Below are 22,854 nucleotides of genomic sequence, written 5' to 3' on the forward strand. Positions count from 1 at the left end.
CGATTTGTCAGCTGCACATTCTCCTGTTCTGCCACATCCCAAAAGGAGTTTTATTGGATTCAAATCCAGACCACTGAAGAAGACTGAACTCACTGACATGTTCATGAAAGCAGTTATCTTTGTGACATGGTGGGTAACCATGCTGGGAGTAGCCATTAGATGGGTAAACTGTGGCCATAAAAACACCACATGGTCAGCAACAACACAAGCGATGATTGATTGGTATTAATGGGCCCAAAGGGTGCCAAGAAAACATTCCCCACACCATTACACCACCACCACCACCACCCTGGACTGTTGACACAAAGCAGGTTGGGTACATGGATTCATGCTGTTGGGGCTGACTTCCCACCTTACCACCATCATACCAGGCAACGTTTTTCCAGTCTTCAACTGTCCAGAGTCTGTGCCCATTGCAGCCTTAACTTTCTGTTCTAGGCTGACAGGAGTGGAACCCTCAATGGTCTTCTGCTGTTGTGGTCCACACATCTCAAGGTTCAACGTGGTGTGCATTCTGAGATGCTTTTCTGCTCACAGCGGTTGGTTATCTGAGTTCCCGTAGCCTTTCTGTCAGCTCAAGCCAGTCTGGCCATTCTCCTGTGATCTCTTTCATCAATAAGACATTATTGTTCATAGACTGCCACTCACTGGATGTTGTTTTGTTTTTCTTACCATTCTGAGTAAACTCTACAGACTGTTGTGTGTGAAATTCCAGGAGATCAGCAGTTACAGAAATACTGAAACCAGGCAGGTCCTCATGCCACGACTGAAAGTCACTGAGATCAGATTTTTTCCCCATTCTGGTGCTTGATGTGACCAGTAACTGAAGCTCCAGACTTGTATCTGCAGGATTTTATGGATTGTGTTGCTGCCACGTGATTGGCTGATTAGATAATTGCCTGGATAAGCAGGTGTACAGGTGGTTTTAATTATTAGCTCAGTGAGTGTGTGAATATTAATACATCTATATATATAAAAATGGAATGGGTGGGTCGTCGGGTGGGCCTTTTTTTCATTCCGTCGTTTTTTCGACGTTTTGAAAATGTAGAATGATTATTTGATTTTTTTGTTTTTATTTGATCGTGTCTATGTAGCCGCCGTCGTAATAAAGTATCGCTAAAATCGTCATTTATCGTAATTTATTTTTGACGTATAACGTCACCGTCGTCGAGGTCAGTGATACCAGTGCAAAAAATCTGCTTACGGTTGAAAGACACGCCCTACTCACTGGACAGTTAAAAACACCAATCAAACTAACGATGACATCAAGTATTACCCAATCAAAAGTAGGAAAGGAGGCATCTTCATAAAATGCGTGTGGGATGATTTGCATGAGACGCTGCTTTAAAAAAAAATGATAAAAAAAATACGGGATAAATCCCGTCCAGTATTGATTCAAAACGGGACGCGCAATTTCATTCTCAAACGCGGCACGATTCCGTATTTTAAAGGACGGGTGGCAACCCTACAGTGCCAGGTAACCACCCATACAATCACATTGTGATTCAGACTAGGAATGCAATGAATGTAATTACCCCGATCTACATACAAGGCGAAAGTCTTGCAACATTCAAAGATGATGGTTTGGGATAAGTACACCATACAACATAAAAGAGCTTATGAAGTCTTGAACCAAAAAAAGCAACATCTCAGAGATCGTAAAAAAAAAAATAGGAGCTAATGTCGTTTTACTCGCTGTAGATTTTAGTCAAACATTACCAGTTATTTCACGAGGGAGACCAGCACATCAACTCAACGCGTGTTTAAAATCCATGCTTCTCCCACGCTCGGTTATATGTCGCGTGTTCTCGGGTAGGTGCACCAAAAAATTTATACATTTAAGCATGTAATGGGCAAACAAAAAATGAGGTATACCCGAAGGCACAGCAGTAGTACTTAATGTAACTTTACTTCTTAAATGTTAATGTTTTACTGTTTAATAATTTATACGCTTCTTATATGTTGTTCAAATTCTTTTATCAAAATACCACTGACAGCGCAATGCACGATAACATCGAGTGAATACACCATACGCATCCGCCCACGGCTGCCCTGCTGTGCGCAGATAGGACTTGATTGTACAATAAAATAAAATAAAGATAAAAAGACTAAAACAATCATCACCCATAAAGCGGATAGTAGACGTGACGTACTATATGTGTACCACATTTCAAGTGTATAGGTGCAACGGTTTGCGAGCTACAGGTCATTTAAAATCCTGGACAGACACACAAATTGCCACGGTAGCAAATTACAGAAGAAGATTTTACTGTTTAATAATTTATATTTATATGAAACGATCTGTATATACCCGGCGTTGCCCGGGGCAGAAGTAACGTAATCGGTCAAACACTTACATATATACCAAAGTAAACGTAATCGGTCAAACAGTTACATATATAAAAAAACCGAACCTAATCGGACAAACAGCTTCATATATACAGAAGCAAACCTAATCGGACAAACAGCTAATCTATATACATAAGCAAACCTAATTGGTCAAACAGTTACATAAATACAAAAGCAAACCTAATCGATGAAACAGCTTCATATATACAGAAGCGAACCTAATTGGTCAAACAGTTATGCATGTGCAGAATAATTTTACAAAGATTATGCGTGTTAACAATCATTAAAAAGAAAAGATTGAGGAACTCTTCTTCTATATGTGATGAAGCTGGATAAAGCTGACTTGACGAAGACGTAGGTGGCATAGATTGGTTTTTCTAAAACAGAAGAAAAAAATGAGTATCTATTATTATTTTAAATTAGAATGAAAATGAGAACCTTGATTAGAGATAGATTATCCGTATTAAAATATGTGCATGAATAAACTTTTGCTAACTCTCTAGCAAAAGTTTATTCATACAAATTGCCATGGGATGGCTTTGTGAAAAAGTAAAAATTAGATAAAAATAAATTGACAATGCGTACTTCGATTTGACTGAGATTATCTGTAATGATGAAAAAAAAGTTTAGTATGTTTTTTTTTCCATACGGGAAGGATGTAAAACCTTACATAGGCACCCTTCAGCCCGTACTGAAGGGTAGTGTCAGATTCTTACTGACTAAAAAACACCCTTTTTATTCCACAGCCACCCCAAAAAACCAGTATTAGGCATTACTTTGGGGGTGGCAGTAGTTTAGTTATGAAACAGCTGGGTCCTGAAAAAAATCTGTCTTATTAGTGGCTTCATCACATATAGAAGAACAGTTCCTCAATCTTTTCTTTTTAATGATTGTTAACACGCATAATGTTTGTAAAATCATTCTGCACATGCATAACTGTTTGACCAATTAGGTTCGCTTCTGTATATATGAAGCTGTTTGATCGATTAGGTTTGCTTTTGTATTTATGTAACTGTTTGACCAATTAGGTTTGCTTATGTATATAGATTAGCTGTTTGTCCGATTAGGTTCGCTTCTGTATATATGAAGCTGTTTGTCCGATTAGGTTCGGTTTTTTTATATATGTAACTGTTTGACCGATTAGGTTTACTTTGGTATATATGTAAGTGTTTGACCGATTACGTTACTTCTGCCCCGGGCAACGCCGGGTATATACAGCTCGTACTCTATATACTGCATACATTCTGTGTATACAATATACAGTATCTTTGTATAAATGCCAAAAAATCTGTAGCTTTATTTCCAGGATCCCGCTATCTTCAGTTATGCAGCTGCAATGCAGGTGTCATCATTTATTCCATCCCCGTTTTCTGACCCTACTCCTTATACCACAGGTTATCCCAGAGCCCTGGAGGGACTTCCAGTGCCCACGGCACACACTCGTGTGCCCACCTCACTAATCCTGTTGGGCCAGTTGAGAGTCTCCAGTCGGGCTCTTTTAAAATTCTTCTCTTGGCTCTGTTGAATCCGCCATTTGCATGCTTCTCCTCTTGTGTGGTGCGCGGTGCTTGTAGCGTTACATTCACGTCACGTCCAGTCGTTTCAAGTTGAAGTTTAAGTTTATTATCATGTCTGCTCAGAAAAGTTCACGAAAATACAATGGCAGCAAAGACACACACATACAACACACATCCACGCAGAATACAACATATACAGTATGAACAATTATATACAATATATATATACTTATCTGCAAGTATTTGCAAACCTTTTTCACAAGTTTAACGTGCCAAGTTGTCATCCATCCATCTTCCACCCCCGCTGAATCCGAACACAGGGTCACGGGGGTCTGCTGGAGCCAATCCCAGCCAACACAGGGCACAAGGTAGGAACCAATCCCGGGCAGGGTGCCAACCCACCGCAGGATACACACAAACACACCAAGCACACACTAGGGCCAATTTAGACTCGCCAATCCACCTAACCAGCATGTCTTTGGTCTGTGGGAGGAAACTGGAGCGCCCGGAGGAAACCCACGCAGACATGGGGAGAACATGCAAACTCCACGCAGGGAGGACCCGGGAATCGAACCCAGGTCCCCAGATCTCCCAACTGCGAGGCAGCAGCGCTACCCACTGCGCCACCGTGCCGCCCCAAGTTGTCATACTTTGCCATATTGTTGAGTTCAGTTAGAGCTCTGGTCTGCTCAACCTGCTACTATTTTTCTCTGTGACATTTTCCACCATTCTGAAGCTCATGCATTATTTTTTTTCCATTTATTTTTATTTTTTATGTATGTGTGAAGTGGAGCAACACAATGTTGCATTGTTTTTGGGAGATGACAAATGAATAAGAAAGAAGATGCCATTAATGCAAGCAAACAGAAGAGAATTGTCTTGAGTTACAGATGAAAGGATTCAGTTACCTGCTTGATGAAGGCAGAGGCAGCGCGGCAAGTCAAGGTTAAATAGGCCAGAACATAGCGGTGAATGCAGATAAAGGCCACGGAGTGTAACTTTTAAATAATAAACAAGGGCGTGTCGCAATAAAAGCCTCCCTGGGAGAACACCTCGTCAGATTGGCTTTCATTCCTGATCCCTCTGCTTTTGTAGCCATTCTTGTCACTTCTGGGAGAATTAAAGAGACCCGCGCCTGTAGCCATTTAAAGCAGGCCGGGGTGGATTATCCTGTGAAGTGATAACTTGAACAATAGAGCAAATAGTTTACACGTGTCTTGGGATGAGTCGTGTACAAAAAAGATTTTTGTGAAAGCGGTCAGTTCCATTCGCATTAAGAAGTGGATTCTGGCAGGCCTGAGTATGAAGTCGCATAAAAATGCTTTTGATTGTCAGTAATGACTTTTTCGAGAAAATATTTGTGCCACTATCGCAAGAGTGAAATGAACAGGCAGAGAAGCAGCTGGACTTAGAGGCAATAAAATAACAGGTTCAAATCTCATGAGTGCTCACCTTCATTCTAGAAGGGTGAATTTGCACCATGTCTCTGTTACCTGGGCTCTCCTACAATACATGAAAAACCCCCTGGGGTTGGTGATCAACGTAAAAGGCATGTGCAAATACAAATTCACTGGTTAAAAGATTCATTCTCAGTCCGGAACTGGAAAAGCAGGTTACGCAAATGGAGCACACAAACAGCCTCTGTTTGACGGCCGTGAATGGCGCTGTGTATTTGTGTTTTATCTCCTGTTGTGTGTAGTGTGGCTGCACCTCTGCTAGAATTAATGATGGGATTGCTCTGCGACACCAGCCAGTTAATCAGACTTTTTTTAAATTGAACCCATTATATTAAGGATTATTATGGGCCATTGCAAAACAAGCATTCATTTTATATAAGACCTTTTGTGATAAGCGCTATCAGCATGTACTGGGCAAAGCAAATACAGGGTTCAGAGCGCATTTTATATTGGAGTGTTCATGTAGGATTCTTTACAATGCATTATTAGAACATTACAAAAAGTTTTGATAAGAACAGGTCATACAGGCTGAGAAAGCTTCCCAATCCTATCCATGTAATTCCTCCAAAATAACATCAAGTCAATCTTTGAAGGTCCCTAAAGTTCTACTGTCTACCACACTACTTGTTCACTTATTCCATGTGTCTATGAGTCTCTGCACAAAAGAAAACTTCCTAAAGCTTGTGTGAAATTTACACTTAAGGTTTCCAACTGTGTCCCCATGTTCTTGTTGAACTCATTTTAAAGTCACCGTCTCGATCCACTGGACTAACTCCCTTTCATGATTTTTAACACTTCAGTTAAAACAGTTTTGTTTAAACTATAAAGGCTCAGCTCTTTTAATATTTTAATCATAACTCACACCTTGCAGTCCTGGAATTGGCCTTATCATTCTCCTCTGGACTTTTTGTCATATTTTTTCTGTTGTCCGGAGACCCAAACTGCACACAGTACTCCAGATGAGGCCTCACCAGTGTGTTATAAAGCTTGAACCTCCTGTGACTTGTACTCGACACATCAAGACGCTATATAATCTGACATTCTGTTAGCCTTATAATTGGCTTCTGAACAATGCCTGGCAGTTGATTCCACTACAATTCGTCAATCCTTCTCATAAATATTAAACTTAATCTGCCCAAAATCTACCTATTATATTAATTATATTAAACTAATATTCAATTTTATTGCATACAGCCCTGATTTATGTGGCCAACAGTACCATAAAGCAATGTGCACAGCAAACATTTTCTTTTATGTACTACATGAGTTCATCAAGAACACAGCTGGAAACTTGTTAAGTGTAAAATTTACATAAACATTAGGAAGTTTTTCTTTACACAGAGAACCACAGGCACATGGAGTAAGTAACCAAGCAGTGTGGTAGACAGTAAGACTTTAGGGAATTTCATAAATTAGACACAAGGTTATTTTGGAAGAATTAAATGGATAGGACTAGTGATCTCTATAGTGTTGAATGGCCTCTTCTCATCTTGATTGTTCTAATGTGCCTGTTGAAACATATAATAAAACACAAAAGGTTATGTGTGTGTGTGTGTGTGTGTGTGTGTCCACTTCCTCAGAGCATTCTGATTGGTCCGTGTCTGCGTGGGTTTCCTCCCACAGTCCAAAGATATGCAAGTTAGGTGCATTGGCGATGCTAAATTGGCCCTAGTGTGTGCTTGGTGGGTGGGTGTGTGTGTGTATGTGTGTGTGTACGCCCTGCCTTGTGCCCTGTGTTGGCTGGGATTGGCTCCAGCAGACCCCCGTGACCCTGTAGTTAGGATATAGCAGGTTGGATAATGGATGAATTCTGATTGGTCAGTTTGGATTTGATGTGATTGGTCAGTTTGGCTTTGGTGATGCGATTATAACTTGTACTTGTAATATTTTTATTTTACTATCATATTGTATTGAGGATTATGTGTGTTTTATTCTTGTATTGTATTGTATTGACCCCCTTCTTTTTGACACCCACTACACACCCAACCTACCTGGAAAGGGGTCTCTCCTTGAACTGCCTTTCTCAAGGTTTCTTCCATTTTTTCCCTACTAAGGTTTTTTGGGGAGTTCTTCCTTGTCTTCTTAGAGAGTCAAGGCTGGGTGGCTATCAAAAGGCAGGGCCTCTTAAAGTCCATTGCGGAGCATCTTGTGTGATTTTGGGCTCTACAAAAATAAATTGTATTGTATAAGACAACGAGAAAAGGCATAGAAGGCATGCTGAGGGAGTTGCCTTTAAAGACAGTAAAGTAGAAAACTGGATTGTGGGTGAGAAAGGCGCCTCGAAAATGATGACAGAGTCTGAGAAGCAGGCTTTATGGGAATGTGCTTGTAAGAGACATTCACACACACACAAATAAAGAGGAGAAGCACTGAAGGTACACACAGGGTAAGAGATAGCAAATATTTGTAACAGGTACAGGTTCTGTGGCTAATTTATATAACACCTTTAGTATGCACACCATCTCAAAGTGCTTTATTGAACTAACTTTTGTTTATTTCAAACCAAGCAGCATTCCAAAGTACTGTACAAAACAAGAATTCATGTTATTCTGTATAGTATCTTTCATGCTGACGATTACACAAACATTCACACAAAGCAAGCTTACATTCATTCATTCTGTATCCCACATCAGCCAGTTCAGGATCATGAGGGCCAATGCCTATCCTAACAGCACTGGATGTCAAGCAGGACAATACCCTGGGCTGGGTGCAGGGACCACTCACATACACACCCACAGGGGGCTAATTTAAAATCATTGATTACATGTTTGGGTTGTGGGAGGGAAAACAAGCAGAAAAACCGTGGAGAACGTGGAAACACTACACAGACAACCGCCAGGTACATAAATCAAGTGTAATAAAGCTGGAACTACGAAGCAACAATGCCAACCTCAGTGGTATGCTGAGTGCTTATTTTTATATAGTGGCTTTCACTCTGAGCATCACCATCACCAAGTGTTGTACATTATAAACTGTAAGAAACTTACACTGAATAATGAAAGTAAAGTCAGCTCTTATTAAAAAATTATTACAATATTAAAGTAGGTCGGGTGGCACAGTGGTGCAGTGGTAGCGCTGCTGCCTCACAGTTAGGAGACCCGGGTTCACTTCCTGGGTCCTCCCTGCGTGGAGTTTGCATGTTCTCCTTGTGTCTGCGTGGGTTTCCCCCCACAGTCCAAAGACGTGCAGGTTAGGTGGACTGGCGATTCTAAATTGGCCCTTGTGTGTGCTTGGTGTGCGTGTGTGTGGGTGTGTGTGTGTGTGTGTGTGTGTGTGTGTGTGTGTCCTGTGGTGGGCTGGTGCCCTGCCCAGGATTGGTTCCTGACTTGCACCCTGTGTTGGCTGGGATTGGCTCCAGCAGACCTCCGTGACCCTGTGTTCGGATTCAGTGGGTTGGAAAATGGATGGATGGATGGATGGAAGGAAGTAGGTCTGACTGATGACTTCTGTTGTTGTACAATACAGTATTCATTTTATCCACTGGAAATCTTTTTAATTTTTGGCTGAGGATGAAAAGAGTCAAAAGGCTTAACTGCATTTTGTTTAAAATCAGTGCCAAGCATGAGATTCTACTCACAATTCAGCCCTTCATAAACAGTGTAGAAACTCCACATAAAGGGTTACAAGATTTTTATTCGAGTATGCAATTTGAAATTAACTTTATGAGTTCAAACCAGGAAGACAAATCAGAACCAATTCCAAGGGACAAAAAAAAAAAAAAGTCAGAAATAAGTCTTAACCAAAATATGAAATCTACCAATAGGCCTACTTGAATACCAAACTAATTACTGGTAAAGATTGCAAAGATGGAGTTTCTGCCAAGGGATAAAGTGGTACACAACTGTTGCCAATTTATCACATCACATCTTGTGACATCAGAAGTGGAATGAGCGTGAGCATGTTACTAAACGCAAGATGGCATTGTATAAGTAACATAAAACAGTAATAAAAATCAACCTTTAAATTATAAAATAAATCTTGAAAGTGACTTTAAAAATGAAAAATAAACATACAAAAGAAAAAGCAAAAATGTATTTATAACAAATGCTAATTATGACACTGACATCATGTCCGTGGTGCTTTATTTACTCTTTTGGAACTAGTTATTTCAAGCAGGCACTCTCGTCTGTACACTTAAGGACAGATGACTGAAGTAAACCCTTGTCGATTCATCCATAAGGCCTACATGTTGAATTTCTTTGTCCTTGGCTGATGACAGAATGTGTTGTGGTTTATTAGCATCATTGCTGTTCTCATTATTATTATTATGATTATTTAATCCATGGCTTCTCCTCAATTATTTATCAAATATTTTCAGTCTCACCTATACAAATTGTAAGAACCTGGATTATTTTTTTTTAATGTACATCATAAAAAGTTGAAAGCCAATGTTTTCATAACAAAACAGTTTATTTGCGTAAAAGCATGAGGGTATGGTGGGCATCTCTCCAAAGTCAGTCATTAACTGTTTTTTTATATAGTGCCTTTTGTAATGACAGAGCGCATATGTAATTTGAGAAAGTGGGGAGAACAAGTAAGTGGTAAGAACATTCCTGGGGCTCTTGGTGCTAACTGGGCATCGGTGTCCTTTCCCTTCGTTTGGCTCCATAATTCTATGCTATGTATAAAAAAAGGCACACTAAAGGTCTCTGAAACGCAGACATCGTGAAGTCTGTAAAAAGCACAATTTGTGACGTTACCATTATTGAAGCTTTAGAAATGATTGGGTGTGCATACCATAATTATCTTAGAGATATCAAGTTATATATACTGCCGACATTAAGCCTTTCTAATAGAAATGAGACTTTCTCATTTTATTTAAAAGAACCTTTAATTAAAGAAAAAAAGCCTTTATACTAAATTATGACTGGATAAGTGACAAATACCAAAAGCTCTGTGAAATGTTAGTGACCTTATGTTTAAAAGTAAAAAATAAAGAGAAGAACTGCAGGTGAGGATGAGAATGATGATTTTTTTCTTCTTAGTCTCGCTCTCACATCTATTACCCAGGAGTCTGTTTTAACACTTTTCTGCATGAATGTGAGGAGGAACTGGACTGGAAATCACGAGGGCTTCAGGTTCAAAACACTATCACTGCCTGCCTCACTAGGTGTCCCTAGGAAAGTCGCTTGACTCAGCCACATTACAAATGGTGTTCAACTTGACCTGCGTGTGGTCCAAGTGTGAAATGGTAACAAAATGGGAAGCACAAATGTGAGCTCAAAAGCAGAATTGCGTAAAGAGATGTAATGGCACAGTGGTTATGGTAGTAGGTGCCTTAAATAGCCCTCAGGCGACTGCAGCTCCAATGACTGCAGCACCTGAGGGCAGTAATTTAACAAGACGCTCTACCTATGGAAACAATAAAATACAATAAGGGGCAAGAGACCTGAAAAAAATGAAAAATTGTAAGTTAAGCATGAAGAAGAGTAGGTAAAGGTGCAGAGGAAACCAATCAACACATACGTAAAAAGGGGCGAGGCACACCAAAAGTCCTAGCAGATACTGTTGCAGCACCTTTCACATGACAATATGGAATACTGTGCATACACGGTCAGAAACCTTTTCTCAGTTTACAAAGCATATGTAGACAGGACTGGCAATTGTCAGGTTTGGGAACAGAGACATCAAATTAGAGAATATAGCCAATTAAACTCTGAAGAGGGAAAAGGTGAGGTTTCTAAATGTTATTTGAATGGACAACTGGTGGATCTTCACAGACAAACCCTGGGGTGAGTGTTCCACAAAGCTCAACAGCCTAAAGCTGCATTATGAATCTTTAGAATGTCGAGAAGGTTGTCCTTGGCAGATCTTAGTTGTCCAGCAGGCTACAAAGCCTAAGGGCTGAAAAGGTAAAGCAGCATCAATACTCTGGACCAGCTGTTGACTTCTTGGTACACCAACAACAACATTTATTTCTATAGTGCATTTTCATACAAAAAATGTAGCTCAAAGTGCTTTACATAATGAAGAAAAGAAAAATAAAGGACAAAGTAAGAAATTAAAATAAGACTGCATTAATTAACATAGAATAAGAGTAAGGTCCGATGCCCAGGGGGGACAGAAAAAAAAAAAACAAAACTCCAGACGGCTGGAGAAAAAAAAAAAAATCTGCAGGGGTTCCAGGCCACGAGACCACCCAGTCCCCTCTGGGCATTCTACCTAACATAAATGAAATAGTCCTCTTTGTATTTAGGGTTCTCACGGAAGGACTTGATGATGATGGTCATGCAGACTTCTGGCTTTTAATCCATCAATGTTGGAACATCACGGTGCTTTGAGTAGATGGTGGTGGCGCAGGCAGCCACCACAAAGAAACCAGAAAAATAAACAGAACACAGGGCTTCTTGAAAAAACGTAAAAACGGCAAAGAGGCAAAGCTTTAAAATAATTCCCAACACCTTTTTGTATCTTTTCATTACAGGATGAGATGACAGCTGGCTCTGCTAGGCGAAGGAAGAATGGCCACACGTACATCGAGAATGCTGCCATCATGGAGTCACCCATACTGGTACTGTAATTACTGATAACAGAGAACAGGACTTTAGGGACATTCACAACTCGACTCTGTGCTATTTGGGTGAATAGAATGGACAAGCTTGTTGGGCTTGTTGTTCAAATGTTCTGATAAGCCAATTCAGGATTACGAGGGCTCTTTGACTATCACTAGCAGTACCGTGCGCTGGCCAGTTCATCTAAGGGTCCACTCACACACACACCCACTCACTTTACTCATATGTGGCCAATTTAGAGTCATCAGTTAGCCTAACACATACACGTTTAATTTAGGAGTACCAGGAGGAAAACCCCTGCAGACATGAGGGTGTGGTGGACATCCAACCAAAGCTGTCAAGTGAGAGATTTAACCCTGGACTTTGGATTTGTGAGGCAGTAGGGCTGACTACTATAGGGTTGGGCTATAGTGAATATTGTGAATTTCCCCTTGGGATTAATAAAGTATCTATCTATCTATCTATCTATCTATCTATCTATCTATCTATCTATCTATCTATCTATCTATCTATCTATCTATCTATCTATCTATCTATCTATCTATCTATCTATCTATCTATCTATCTATCTATCTATCTATCTATCTAGTAGGGCTGGGTTCAGAGTCAGTGTTTCTTGTCTGTTTTGTTAATTTTTATGCCTTTTATTTATGTTACTGTTTCTTTTGTTTAATATATGCATTGTTCTTTGTTTTTGTCTGTGACTATTAAATGCCTTGATTATGTCTCATGTGTTTTATGGGTGGTCCCCCAAGAGGCGGGGCCACCTGCCAATCACTGCCAGGAATGTCCCTCCGTCCTATAAATCCAGAGGGTCTCCCCTTCATTTTGAACAGAGTCGAGTGTTTACTTGTGTTTTGCTGTGCTTTATAACTTTTGGGATTACTGGATTTTTGAACCTGTGCTCTGTTTTTAACTTTGTTTTGGATTTTGTATTGGGACTGCATTTGCCTTTAGGTAGTTTCATGTGTGCTCCCCAGAGCTTCTTGGGCACTGAACATTTTTTGTTAAAAATAAATCTTTTATTTTACTATGATTCTTTAAGGCACTTTTTGTTTCTAGTCGAGGTTTTAACAGTAATCCCCAATGGGCAATTTTGGAATTATTTATGGGACTTATCTGCTTTTGGGACTCCCAGTTCTCCCACCATTCTCTCACAATCTTAAAGTGCTTCACAACTTAATAAAGTAATCATTATTTTATGAAGAACCTTTCATGTTGAACTATCTCGAAATGCTACTAAAATCAACTTTTTATCTAAGCAACCAAATCTTACAGCAGGCTGTGTCTGGACAGGCGAAACTCCCCCCTCCCCATAATCCCTGTAGTAATAATTCGCTTGGAAATATACATTAAAGAAAGAAATCTTGTCTTCACTAAAACCTTATTGAGTCAGGAACCAGGCAGGAGGAAGCTGGTCCATAGGGTCTTTAATTACTGCTGAAGAGGGAACATTCATCACAGCAGTGTATTAGTCTGTCTGAACAGTCAAAACAATAAGGGCAGAGGTCTGTTTTGTAAACAACTGAATTTACATAACAGTGCTGATTAATTCATACATTTACTCTGATTGGTTCGTTGACTTACATCCAAATGACATATAAATGAAAGTCTATTCTTCTACACTCTTGTTTTCAGTCTTCTTGTTTATAGGACATCTGCTGCTCTTTTAATCATCTCCTAATACATTTTGTGTATTACACCAACCATTCTCCTGGTACATTCTTGTCTTTTATTTACTTAAGCATTTCAGTAGTTCTCTTCATGACATTTGTAAAACAAATGCTTACATATTTCAATGTGCACTCCAACCCAGAATACGTAACTATTGTTACCTTCAAATTATTCTCTCACATCCCTCAATCATTTTAAGATATGTGACTGGTTGGGAGCATGCACTCATAGTGTGTTGTGGCACCCACCACACGACATACCACCTGGGTGAGACCTCAACACCACACTGGAACAGTATGAGATTTTTTTTACAGTGGCTGGAGTGCCAATCCTGCCACCAACCCCTAATTTTTCCCTGTAGGTTGGAGGACCTGCTGCTGACCTGGATGCAAGTTAACGTCACACCCAGGACGAAGCAATTGCAGGTTAAGGGCCTTGTTCAAGGGCCCACCGGAAATGAGTCACTTCTGGTGTTTACGGGATTCAAACCAGCAATCTTCCAATTGCCAGTGCAGATCCCTAACCTCAGAGCCACCACTTCATGACAGGGCTGAGACGTATATCCAGGCTTACAGTATAAAAAGATCATTACCAAGTGTAAAAGCTTAAAATGGAAAATAAAAAAAAAAAATCACTTCACAGAAGTACAGAAAAGAAAGGAAAGAAAAGAACAAGCAAAGATAAAGAAGAGGAGGAGGAGCTGGTAAAAAAAGCTGTCAAATCTGCCTTCTGTCAAAGAGTTGGGAGGGTAAAGTAAATGTGCTGCAGCTATGGATGTGGTGCAACTATAAAAACGTAGAAGGCTCGCATCTACAGAGGGCGCTGTTTGCACTCTGCCAGTCACATGACCATCGCTCTTTATTTGACAGGAATCACTAAGGCACAGCAGTTATGTTGTTAGGCACAAAATGTTAGTAACACCCACATGTATCAGTATGTGTCACAGATTTAGGTGGGATGGTTAGCACTGCTGCTTCCCATATCCAGCAAATCCCAGCCAGTACCCCAAGTTCTCCCTGTGTCCGTATGGGATTTTCCTCCCACATCTCCAAAGATGTGCTGGTACAGACAGCTGATGATTCTTAGTGGCCCATGTGGGAGTGTGCATCAGTGAGTTCCACTGGCACCCTGTCCTCATCTGGGCAACCCTGAATTGAATTATGCAAGTTTGAGAATGTTATGTATTTAATGTTTTATGATATCCTGTAAATATCTTGTGCTCTTTAGGGAAAGTCCATCCATCCATCCATTTTCTAACCCGCTGAATCCGAACACAGGATCACGGGGTCTGCTGGAGCCAATCCCAGCCAACACAGGGCACAAGGCAGGAACCAATCCCGGGCAGGGTGCCAACCCACCGCAGTTTAGGGAAAGTCACTGTATAGCAATACATTTGCTTTCTTTTCCATCTATTTTGGTTTCCAATGAATCTAGGTCAGGCCAGGTAAGAAAATATTAAAAATAAGTGATCCATACACCTGATCAAATATAAATGAGATTGTTCTTACATATCTAATTGCATATTCTATTTATATTTCATGCCTATGAATAATGAATATGATGAACTGCCCCCATGTCTTGCCTCACACTTGCATTGCTGCATTGTGCTGATATCAGATCATCCGTCTGTCCATCCAATTTCTGAGTCTGCAACCTTGGAAAGGATAAAAAACAAAAATAGAAGTAGGATGGAGACAGAAGTGCCCTGGGTGCCCTTGGCAATTTAAGGGGAAACTGCTGCTGCCATGCCACTCTCTCAATGTCTAGCTTTTCAGATGACTTCCATGCTGATCCTTGACCTGTTAACAGTGACTGCAACCCAGCGCCAAATTACTCAAACATGACAGCCACTTAGTGGGTAACCTCAGCTGGGCTCACCTTAATATCACCTCCAAGATGACGCTAATCTCCTCTGTTCTTATCTTGTGCTCCTCTTTCAGCATCTATCCACAGCGGTGTCCAGAGTGCCAGCCGAGAAGCCAAAACGAAGTGTGGTCTATGGGGTGGTACGCCGGCCAGACACGGAGAATCAGAGCGAAGTGCTTGTGTACCAGTGGTCTGTGAACCAGGTGAAGGAAGACATGGAGTATATTAAGGAGGTATGGGGGCATCCCACCTTTTTCAATTTTTAATCTTGAATCCAGTTTGGCTCTTTCTGTGCCAGGATGCCTTTCCATTACCATATTGTACATCTGTTGGGATAGTCCTGAATTTTGGTCAAACCCAGAAGAAAGCAATGCCAGCTTTATATGTGCCAGTGGTTTCCATTCATTAGAGTGTGTAGATACTCAAAACACTAAAGTAAGCTTCAAAAAGCCTGGTAGCTTGAGGGAAAGTCCTAATGGGCAACCTCACAATGTCCTTTTATCTGCACTCCCCTGTTCCTTTCCTCCTATACTGTAGGCCAACCCTCCATCCACTTGCTCCTGATTTAGAGCTTAGCGTGACCCGGCAGATTATACCTTTTGATAACCATAGACAGCTCCAGAGGGTATGGTTTAAGGGAGCACTTTGGGTCCACTTCATCCCTGCTGCCTTTACATTCACAGCAAAGTTCAGAGTTCTTTGACTTTACCAAAATGAAAAAGAAAATATAACTGACCACATATTGTACTAACATGCTGACAATTTATCCCTGTAACACCGTTATCAGGAGTGTGTCCTCTAGTGGTCCCCCATATTTCATGGGGAACCACATAAAATTTTGCCTACAAACTTAGCATAATCTATGACAGTGCCCTGCTGGGCTTCAGTTCTCTTATAAATACCCAGAATCCTCTGCTACAGCTCCAGGCCAGCCACTGAGGTGTACAGTAAGTCCCTATGATAAAATACCAGGAGACAAAACAGCAGTAGGCATGAAAGGGCGGGAAAAAATGTCACTATGGCCCAGTAAATAAAAGAACAAGGTCTGTGTCCAGTGAGTTCTGACCATGACTTTTGGAATCTGTACTCTTGCTGAGGCAAAGTCTGTATTTTCTTAAGGAGCTCTCTCTGTTCTTGTCTTTCCCGAAGGTCAGGAACTCTTTGGAAAAAGTCAGCGAAAGGATTTATGGAGAATTTGGAGGGATGCAGGAGAAATTACAACAGCTGTCTAACGAAATTCGAGTAAGTGGACGTGTTTTTGTAGAGCTTCTGAAACGGGCTTCTCAGTGCCGATCATATCATCAGGCTTTGAGGATTAAAGTTGGAGTGTAAAGTCTAGTGGGAGTACAATTAAACCAACACGCAGAGGGGTCTTCAGTGTCACATGTGCAGTCTGCTTATTAAGCCGAGAGGTCAGCGTTTCCTCACATTATTTGTGTGGATCAGTTCTGTGTGTATTTCTTAGACTTCATTCTGACATGAATGGAGCAAATGCTGTCAGTAGGAGGTCTAAGAAACACAAGGTTTGTTGACCATAAGTGGATTATGGGAAATTAATACAAATGAGGAATGGATTCTTTATTTATATATCATCCTTCACTGTGAGCTCTGTCTCATGTCAATCTGCCTGTCGATCTTTATAGTCTGTAGCAACTTTCACGGTGAATGCCGTCCCAAAGTGATTTACAGATCAATTGTTCAAGCAATGTACTGATCTTTGATATAGCACCTTTCATGCTAAACAATTTACATAGCAAATCAGTCCACCGCCATGAAGTGCTTCACAGAGCTTTCAATCGACCAGTCACTTTATTTTATATCTGGAAGTGGGCAGCGTGACGGCACAGCGCTTAGCACTGTAGTGGTCTTTGGTTCAAATCCTACACCCTGTAATAGTACTGGTAGCATTTCCAAGAGCAAAGAGTACGGTGAAAATTCTTACTTACACCACATTGCCACTCTCTGCTGAAAGATGCAAACTACATGACTCCATCATATTTAATAGAAAACACACGTTAGTGCACCTGGTGTACTCCTTAGTCCTGTATCCATAACCCATGTTCAGTGCTGTCTGCAACATTTTCCATTTTGCTCTCTTCTGTTATCTAGGAATTTAGGTGCATGCATCTGAAAAAAATAAAAGAATTATTATAGCTACAATATACAAATGTTCCATGCTGTTTTTAGGTTAGGTTAGGTTAGGTAGGCTTTTATCATCCCAGAGGGAAATTTATTTTCAGCAGGAAATACAAACCATAGGGCATTGATAGACAGAGGCAAGGAAGGTAAGCCAAGAGACAACAAATAACAAGCATTATTAACAATCAGAACACACACATAAGAGATTTCTAACAGGAAGAGCAATGATGGTCTGTGCACAATTTGAATGTTCTCCCAGTGTCTGCATAGATACTTCACCTGGTACTGTTGTTTCCTTTCCATATTTAGGAAATACTGCATGCTCTGTGTGTATACATATATGTATACTAGTGAAACATGCAGACAGTGGCCTGGTGCAGGAATGACAACTCCATGCAGTAAAAGAATGTGGGGCACCAAGCAGGTAGTCCTGTTTATTGTCCAAAGTCAAGTCAAGTTGGGGAGCATGCACTGGTATAGTATGTTGCTGCTCCCACTACACAACGAAACAACTTGGGTTCCCGGTTTGCAACCCCCCAGGCAGACACGCCGTCCAGTCCCACCCTCCGGAAATGACCCTCTATCTGCCGCAGCCAGGTGTTATGTGGGCGACCCCTTGGCCTGGTCCAGCCACTCGGGTCCCCAACAATGAGGATCTTACGAGCTGATCACCCTTGGGGAAACGCGCCACATGGCCGTAGTGCCGTAACTGACGCACCCTCACAATGCAGGTAATGTGCCTGATTCGGAACTCCATGAGCAACACAAAGTCAAACCAACGGTACCCAAGGATTCTTCTGAAGAGACACAGTACTGAAGAAGTCCAGTCTTCATCTCAGGTTACTGGATAACATCCATGTCTCGCAACCATATAGCAAGACAGGAAGCACCAGAACTCTAAAGACTTGAACCTTCGTCCTTTTGCATAGATATCAGGAGCGCCACACACCCCTGTCCAGCGACCTCATGACCCCCCATGCTCTCCCAATCCATCTACTGACTTCATAGGAGGAGTCACCAGAAACATGAATGTCACTGCCAAGGTACGTAAACCTCTCAACAATGTCAACACTCTCTCCGCAGACAGACACACTGCTGATGGCCGTGCCCAAGAGGTCATTAAAGGCCTGATGGTGGTTTTTATCCAGGACACTCGCAAGCCCAGACACTCCAACTCCTCACTCAGTCTCTCGAGCACCCCGATCAGAGCCTCCATTGATGCTGTGAAGATCACAACATTGTCAGCAAAGTCAAGATCCGTGAATCTTTCTTCACCAACAGATGCCAGATGAACCCCAGAATCAACTGGGAAAAATGCAGAGGTTCTGCCTCCACTTTGTACAGCACTCACAGTACCAGTGTACAGGCCTGCCATGATATCCAGCAACCTCGAGGGGATACCGCAAACCCTCAGGATGTCCCACAGGGCAGCTCAATCAACTGAGTCAAACGCTTTGTGAAAATCGACAAAGGCTGCAAAGAAACTCAATATTCGCGTTTGCGCTCCATGAGAACCCTCAGTGACAGGATGCGGTCGATGGTAGACTCCTTAGGCATAAAACCAGACTACTCCAGTCGCTGGTAGGTGAGCAAGTGATCATGGATCCTATTGAGGATGACCCTAGCAAGGACCTTACCCGGCACCGAGAGCAGTGTTATCCCCCTGTAGTTGTTGCAATCCAGGCGATCACCCTTCCCTTTCCAGATAGGGACGATAAGTCCCGTTTTCTAGTCAGTTGGGATGATGCCCGTCTCTCAAATGGAAGCAAAGATTGCTTGCAATGCCAGTAGGACAGCCTTACCACCAGCCTGGAGAAGTTCACCCCGGATACCACAGATTCCTGCAGCCTTTCCCCCCTTCAGCTGGTTCACCACCTGTGCCATCTCAGTAATTGTCCAAAGACGCAAAATTAAAAAAACAACAGGCAATGCTCTATGCTGTATATTCTTCGCATTATGTGGGATCATCAACTTAGATTTAAAGCTGATTGGGCTGATTAGCCAAGGTCACTGTGGTAGTGGAGCTCCGTCTGGCAGGTTGCTCGTGCTAATAATGACACCTCCTTCCGGAAGGTTACGGTTTTTGTGGAGGCTGAACCAGATGGGGCGGGGTTAGTTGCCCTAACTGGGTTGCTTCTCCGCACTGTGGAGAAAGAAGGAGATGACCGTTTTAGCGATAGCACCCCATCTCATCCCGGAGAGTTATTACATACCCCGACAGAGCCTTTGTGGAGGTCCTCTGACATGCATGCATGACAGGACCTATGATCTTAAAATAAAAGGTAAATAAAATCATACGAGTATTTTACTTCTTTTAGTTTCTCTAGAAGTTTTAATGTGCTTTATTATTGGTAGTGGCTCATATAGAACAAGCTGAAAATGGGCTTGTGGGCACCATGGAAGTTAAAAATGGAAGAAGTACTTAATTTAAAAACAAAAATGTAAAATACAAATATGAACTTTAGATCACATAAAAATGATGTGGAAAATAAATAAATAAATAAGCAAATCTAAAAATATGCAGGCCAGAGAAAACATAACATAGACATTTTTACACACTACTTGTGTAAAAATGCGCGGTGACCTTTATTGAAGAGGAGTGTCTTTTATCATTACTTTAATGTCATTATATTTATAAACCACTGAAGACATTACATAGAGTGGTCCATGAAGAAAGCTGGCAAATCTTAAAAAAGTATGACTTTGCTGGATGTTTGTCCTTGAGCTTTATTTATGATAATTTCAAAGGCTGGGCAAATGAGTAATTGCCTTCTTTTCATTTTAAAAAGCCTTGTTTGGTTCTCAGTAGATCCATGCAAGATGAAAAAAAATCTTTTCGCCAATAAAAGATCCTGTGATGACCTCAACTTCAATTACGTTTTGAAGGAGAGGCCTTATCCCACTTCTGGTGCCAGGGACTATTCCTTTATTGCCGTTAAGGTTTCTAAGAACATTGATGGTTGGATCTTTTGTAACAGTAAGCTTGTGAGGTGGCAGTCCTGAAGGTGTCAAAGAGTTAGTGAATTCAGCAGGGAACTTAATTTGGTCATTTCCATTTTCAAAAGTAAAACAGTACATTCAAAAATAGGATTTTGTTTTTATAAGCAGATTTTTTTAAGAAGGTAAAGAACCTTCTATTCTAGGAAATGGGTTGTGTGACACAACAAAAGGCTAGATATGAACAACATTAAACTTTACACACATAAAAGCTCTCACTTGATTATGAATTCTGAACATGTATTTGACCATTGCATGCATTTTTCCATCTTTGTCGTTCTTGCTTTCTATATCCTACACTTAATGCTATGCCAGAATGGGCCCCACTTCTTGTCCTTTTTCTTTCTATAATGGTGTTCTTTGTCACCTCTGCGATTTATTTGATGCTCAGCAGATGTTGCTGCTCTTCTTTTTTGTTTCTGCAATGTCACTTTGCTGTAATAAACGCATAAGCGCTGGTCAGTTTGGTGAAGTTGCCGCTACCTAATATTGTTTGAATTTCCAGAACGTCATAAGTTTTCCACCAAGACCAAGATCAAGGTTCAAGCCCCAGTAGTTTGCAAGGATTCTCTTGACAGGCGGAAAGACCTTAGCATTTTATATATATACTAGCTGTATAAGCCCATGCTGTAAAAAGCCTGGATGTTCCTAGAAACCATGGATTCTGGCACTTCAATCAATCAGTCGCATTAGTTGTGTATTAACGGCTCCTCGTCGGTTTCATTTTGCTCATGTGCTCTCCTCCATTGTGTATCAGTGGCTAAGCAAGTTCTTCACTCTTTGGAGGTTTTGTTTTGACAATGTGCTTGTCTTGCTTGTGTATAAGTGGCGCCGGTTTCACTTTGGCGACAGAGTCGCTTTCTTTGTGCTTCATGCTGTAGTCTCGCACTTCCGGGCTGGACAGACAGACACACTTCCATGCGTAGACGTTTATATATATATATATATATATATATATATATATATATATATATATATATATATATATATATATACATATATATAGATTTGTGGCTAGCACTGCTGCTTCATGGCTCCAGCATCCTCAGTGCAAATCCTACATCCAGTTCTGCACGTTCTCCTTGTGTTGACATGGCTTTTTCTTCAGGTTTCCCTCTCATATCCCAGTGGTGCTCATGTTAGGTTATGAAACCTGACGTGTTTCCTGACTCACACCTAAACCCCCAGGATAGGCTCTGGGTCCTGAGCCCTTGAATTGGATTAAGCATGTTTGACAACGTTATGTTACCATTCAAAGGGGCTTTACAATTAAATTATTTGCCCTATCTTTGTTTTATATAGTACTATCTTAAAAGTGTGTTTTGAAGCAATTGTTAGGTCATCAAGCTTTCTTTTATGTAGAGCTTTATTAAAACACTTATAACAAATAAAACACTGAATGAATCACTTCATTTATAAGTCATTTTTTCTGTTATACAGTGCCTAATTATTTTTCCCAATTTACTTTCACCTTTATTTATAAGAATCATAATTAGAATTTCTCCCATGTATGCCATCAAGATAATTGTAGAATGTAATTTTTACCTGAGAGACGTGCAAAAGTCGTGAACGGTGATAAATGCAGGAGAGAGAATATACACAGGATTCATCATTATAAGTTGAAGCTACACACTGAATTGTGAAAAAGGCCTTGAAGCCTCGAGTGCTTAGGTGGCTGGTGCTGCTGCCCCATGGATCCGGCATCTTGGGCTGAAATCGCACGCTCAGCTCTTGTCTGTGTGAAGTCTTCATGTGTTCCTGGTGTCGGAGTGAGTGTTCTTCTAGGCGCTCTGCTTTTACTTTTATATCCTCAAAGATATGCAGGTGAATTGAATTGACAATTCCAAATTGTCCCCACATGCATGAATGGACCCGGTCCAGAGCTGGTTCCTGCCTTGCAACCGTATGAACTTGTTTAAGCAGGTTGATGCTTTTGATGTTATGTTATGACTTGAGGCCTACAGGGAGGAGCTCAGTGTCACTGTCACCTGTATAAAGTGGATGGAGCTTGGTGTGGCACATTAAGACGCCAATCTTCTCACACACTGGTCTCTCTTTTTTTTTTAGAACATTAGAACAGGCTTGACAAGAACAGGTCATTTAGCCCAACAAAGCTGGTCAATCCTATTCACCTAATTTTTCCAAAAGACACCATTTCAAGTTCTGAAGTTACCTAAAGTTCTATTTTTTTCTAAAGGGAACATGTATCTCATGGAAAATGGCATCTCATTAGTTTAAAGTTGGCTCCCCTCAATGCAATGTCATTTGCTCTGGTTGCCTTTGATATCGGGGGCTGGACAGAAGTGAGCTGAAAAGTTTTTTTTTTTACCCCTAACAATTATA

General features: G+C 41.0%; 1 protein-coding gene across 1 annotated transcript in view; it reads left to right on the forward strand.

Moving 5' to 3' along the window:
- The window catches only part of polr2m (RNA polymerase II subunit M), a 124,789-nt gene that overhangs the window by 16,762 nt on the left and 85,173 nt on the right, over window positions 1-22,854 (forward strand). Inside the window, exons 3-5 of the mRNA XM_051920775.1 lie at window positions 11,748-11,834; window positions 15,450-15,608; window positions 16,525-16,617. Of these exons, the coding sequence (XP_051776735.1) occupies window positions 11,748-11,834; window positions 15,450-15,608; window positions 16,525-16,617 (339 nt within the window). The remainder of the gene's footprint in view (window positions 1-11,747; window positions 11,835-15,449; window positions 15,609-16,524; window positions 16,618-22,854) is intronic.

This window comes from Erpetoichthys calabaricus, chromosome 17, assembly GCF_900747795.2.
Source record: "Erpetoichthys calabaricus chromosome 17, fErpCal1.3, whole genome shotgun sequence".
NCBI classification, from domain to species: Eukaryota; Metazoa; Chordata; class Cladistia; order Polypteriformes; family Polypteridae; genus Erpetoichthys; species Erpetoichthys calabaricus.